Source organism: Gobio gobio (genome assembly GCF_949357685.1).
Source record: "Gobio gobio genome assembly, chromosome: 21".
NCBI lineage: Eukaryota > Metazoa > Chordata > Actinopteri > Cypriniformes > Gobionidae > Gobio > Gobio gobio.
The window spans coordinates 6,750,709-6,755,708 of record NC_137117.1 but is presented as its reverse complement, the minus strand read 5'-3'; the positions used below and the strand labels follow the sequence as shown (position 1 = coordinate 6,755,708).

At 41.3% G+C, this 5,000-nt stretch overlaps 1 protein-coding gene across 2 annotated transcripts in view; it reads right to left on the bottom strand.

Annotated features, from left to right (window-relative positions):
• ddah1 (dimethylarginine dimethylaminohydrolase 1) overlaps positions 1 to 5,000 on the bottom strand; it is a 95,631-nt gene that overhangs the window by 9,608 nt on the left and 81,023 nt on the right. For both annotated transcript variants that reach the window (XM_079801809.1, XM_079801808.1), the window contains exons 2-4: positions 4,616 to 4,715; positions 2,339 to 2,412; positions 322 to 441 (exon numbers count right to left, since the gene is read on the bottom strand). In XM_079801809.1, the coding sequence (XP_079657935.1) occupies positions 322 to 441; positions 2,339 to 2,412; positions 4,616 to 4,706 (285 nt within the window). In that variant the 5' untranslated portion in view covers positions 4,707 to 4,715. The remainder of the gene's footprint in view (positions 1 to 321; positions 442 to 2,338; positions 2,413 to 4,615; positions 4,716 to 5,000) is intronic.

The following is a 5,000-nucleotide window of genomic DNA, read 5'->3' as shown; positions in this document are numbered from 1 at the left end:
AAACTCTAAACTTTAAACTTCAAACTTTAAGCTTTTAAAACTTTTCAAACTTTCTGGTCCGGCTTTGTCAAGCCAACTTTTTTTTATCATCTAGTGTACATTATGCAATAGTTGTGTGAATACATTAATGCCGCCGTTGAACAGCATTAAGCATTTTGTCTGAATAAACATCAAATTGAAATTGATCAAATGAATAGAGTAATCGGTTGAATTAATTTCAATCATGACAACTGTCGGAATAGAAATGTTTTGCCCCGCATCAAAAGCTTCGTCCCTTCAGCCGGTTTGCTGTACGTTTGAGATCAGTTGTAGTGTTTATACCTTCAGAGCTTTCTGTGCAGCTTCACTGGATCCGATCGCGATGAGATCTGGTCCGGCCATGCTGCAGAAACTCTTCAGATGGAGACAGCCCTGGACAGGAACAGTGGACACGGCGTAGTCCTGTGAGGAGACAGCACAAACGCTAAATAAAATACAGCTGCAAGCAGCATTACCGGGGCCAAGTGCAAAGAAGAAGAAAAGACATGCCAAAATGGCTGGGAGTGTCAGATAAACGACAGCAATGAGCAATTAAACACATTTTAAGATGATTTTAGGCAAAAAGGCTGAAAAATGCATTGTAGTCGACGGGAATTTCATGTTTTGTTCTATTATAGCGCCACCAAGAGGCACAATTCCACCATTTTTTTAATGTGTCCTCAGAGTGAGCCCATACATGTGTGTGTCAATTTTGGTGAAAATATCTCATTTTGTTTTGGAGTTATAGACATTTATATGAAAAAACACATAAAAAATGACTGACACCTGACTTTGATTGGATTTTACTCCCTCTTACTATCAATATTTTGACATTTGAGCATTAACGATAAGCTACCGACCTATGTTTCTGAACTTCTGACGCTGGTTTCGTCTCGATCGGACTAACGGTTTTGAAGATATCAGCTAACGTTTTATAAACGCTAAATTACAACGCTGCACAAACCATATACCGAAACCTGGCAAGTCTGGTATCGTTGGACTCGGCAAGGATTCAGGAGACAAAAAAAGTTACTCCCATGAAAATAAGTCAACCACACCCAAAGTTATAAGCATTTGAAAAAAAAAATCCACTAGGTGGGGCTGTTTCGAAACTTCTCAGGCTCCTTTAGGGCATCGTGATGATGACCCGTACCGAGTTTCATAACAATCAGTTAATGCGTTCATAAAATACAGCATTTTAGCACATCATTCAAAATGTCCGACCGGTAAAATTGGATCCCAGTCGACTCGGCACAACGTCCCGAATCTAACAAGATCACGTTTATGGTTCAGAAGTTATAAGCAAAACATTTTTTTCTTCGTATCTCCGGACCAGTAGGCCGAAACGCTGCATGTTGCCTAAGATCATGCTTGTGATGACATGTACCAAGTTTGGTCTGAATACGATAAATCGTTGCGGAGATACAGCCTTATGTCTATTTTACGTAAAATTGGTTTGTGCGTTTTTCGAAAACAGTTTGAGAAATCAACTTGAACTCCTTAACTTTTTGTCGGGATGGTCTGAAGATGATCTGGTTACATTTTTGTGAAAATCGGAGCAACGATCTAGGAGGAGTTAATTCAAAATGGTGGGAAAATGTACATAACAGAATAGGGTGCAATCGAATTGGCTTGAGCCAAGAATTGTGTCTCTATCCCTTAGGGTTCAAAAGTTATTAGCATAAACATGAGTGAAATTTTGGACAGTTGGTGGCGCTAGAGGGATTGATTTAGAGACTCCAAAACCGGTGTGGTTAATGTTGGGCCAGGCTTCTATCAGTGTGCCAAATTTCATAACTTTCCCGCAAGCGGTTCTATGGGCTGCCATTGACTTCAATGGCGGAATAATCATTCGAAACCTCCGCACCTTCAGTGCTTGGCCCCTAACTATAGCGCATTAGCTCAGCTGGTAAATAAAGTGGAAAACATTGGACACCTAAAGCGCTCCAGACTTTTGGAAGGAGGAGAACATTTGCTCTGGGATTCTTGAGGGATTGTTTTTGCGGAAAGTATGAACGTATTTACAAACACTGCCGTGTGAGCACGTTCAGCTAGCATCTCTGCTTTCACTTTAGCCACCCGGCCTGCGTTAAAGTTTCCATAAACCACCAGCGTGTGAACGATAAGGAGCTGCAGGCATCTTCAGATCGTGACGAAAGCGTGACGTTAAACGCGTCCGTGACATTTGCAAAGAATGTCCTGTTCTTAGCATGAGCTTTTGGTTTTCATTGAGAAATCAGAAACAGCCCAAAACAAACATCCTTGGCCAGAATCTGATCCCAATTATGTCGAGTACAGTATGAAAGATGGACACACCCACCTTAAAGGTGTCGGCCAGGATCTCCGCTCCTCTCTGATTGGTCCTCTTGGATAATCCCACGAAGAACTCTCTACCTGAACACCAGAACACATTTGTGATTACATTTACAATTACATTTCACAGCTGATCTGAGGACAGATATCAACTAAAGCACATGAGCGCTGGTCTAGACTGCAATTGGGATTGTATCTGGTTTCCGTCATTGATCAAAGGAGACCGAAATAGTTAAAGTTAAAGCTTCTTAATGACTCTCATTTGTTTCAACTTGGTGCCGCTGAACCGTCTGATCTAAGGACAGTGAGAAGCCATATCAACGTTTGGCTGTATATATGACTATGTTCCATTTAAATGGTGATCTGAGATCAGTTTCTCACATATTCTGGTGTAATAATTTAATTGAACCGTATAGTAACACCTTAGAAACTACACCTTAGCAACTGTATATCAAGAAGAGGATAGAACACCTAAGCAACCACATAGCAACACCCTGGCAACTGTCCAGAACACACTAGCAACTGTATTTATAAAAAAAAGGATATACCACTCAGAACACCTTAACCACCACATAGCAACACCCTAGCAACTACCCAGAGAACACTACCAACTGTATTGCAAAAAAATAACACCTTAACAATCACATAGCAACACCCTAGCAACTACCCAGAAAACACTACCAACTGTATAGCAAAAAAATAAGACCTTAACAATCACATAGCAACACCCTGGCAACTGCACAGAATACTCTTTCAACAGTATAGCAACACCTTTGAAACTAATAAGAACACCCTAGCAACTGTATATCATGAAGACGATATACCACTCTGAACATCTTAGCAACCAGATAGCAACACCCTGGCAACTGTCCAGAACACTCTTTCAAATATATAGTAACACCTTAGAAACTGCCCAGAACGCCCTAGCAACTGTATAGCAACAAAGCAACCAGAACACCTTAACAACCACATAGCAACACCCTGGCAACTGTCCAGAACACTCTTTCAACCGTATTGCAACACCTTTGAAACTACCAAGAACACCCTAGCAACTGTATAGCAACAACGTATACATTCAGAACACCTTAACAATCACATAGCAACACCCTGGCAACTGCCCAGAACACACTTTCAAATTTATAGCAACACCTTAGAAACTGCCCAGAACGCCGTAGCAACTGTATAGCAACAAAGCAATCAGAACACCTTAACAACCACATAGCAACACCCTGACAACTGCCCAGAACACTCTTTCAAAAATATAGAGACACCTTAGAAAATACCAAGAACACCCTAGCAACTGTATGGCAACAAAGAATATACTCTGAACACCTTAACAACCACATTTCAACACCCTGGCAACCGTCCAGAACTCTCTTTCAAATTTATAGCAACACCTTAGAAACTACCAAGAACACCATAGAAACTGTATAGCAACAACGTATACATTCAGAACACCTTAACAACCACATAGCAGCACCCTGGCAACTGTCCAGAACTCTCTTTCAAATTTATAGCAACACCTTAGAAACTGCCCAGAACGCCCTAGCAAATGTATATCACCAAAGTATACACTCGGAACACCTTAACAACCACATAGCAACACCCTGGCAACTGTCCAGAAATCTCTTTAAAAAATATAGAGACACCTTAGAAACTACTAAGAACATCTTAGCAACTGTGTAGCAAGGAAAGGACACAAACTTCAACACCTTAACAACCACATAGCAACACCTTAGAAACTGCCAAGAACACCCTAGCAACTGTATAGTAACAAAATATACACACAGAACACCTTAGCAACCACATTCTCAGAACACTCTTTCAACTATATAGCAACACCTTAGAAACTGCCCAGAATGCCCTAGCAACTGTATAGCAACAAAGCACTATTTATAACATAGTGATTATTAGTGATGTGTGCATCAGTAGTTCTGTGAACAGAGTAACATGACACTTGAATCCAGAACAGTAGCCACTGAACGTTTTACACAGGAGATATGAGCTTCATGACGCCAGAAGGAAATGTTTCTGGCCGGGAACGTCTCCAAACTCAATTAGGTGTTCAGTTTTCCGTCCACCGCTAGTACCAGCAGACACAATGTACATTAGACAGAGGAACATTTCCACCAGAAGCAGATTCACAGCTGCGGATTTTATCAAAACACAGTTTTTTGATCATCTGTGATTGGTTGTTCATCAGTACACACATGAATCTGATTGGCTGTTGCTTCCTTTAGAGTCTCTCTCTGTTCAACACAGGCATTATAGGCTGAACTGGTACCTGTGAACAGGACATCTCCTCCGTCCAGTGTGGCAGATTCATCGGTCATCTCAACCATATTCAGGCCGAGCCCAGTCAACGCCTCTTTCATGGCCTCCGTCTGGAACAGAAAGACATTTACAATTATCCAATAAGCAGACACTTTCAAAAACACTTCAGACAAAACAAGCAAAACAAAGGATGCAGTTTCGCTCCATCTCAGAACAGCCTAGCAACTGCATAGCAACCACTCAAAATTCCCCAGCAACCACATAGAACATCATAGCAACTGTATAGCAAACAAAGTATATCCCACCCAGAAACCACATAGCAACACCCTGGCAACTGCCCAGAACACGCTTTCAACCCATATAGCAACACATTAGAAACTACTCAGAACACCCTA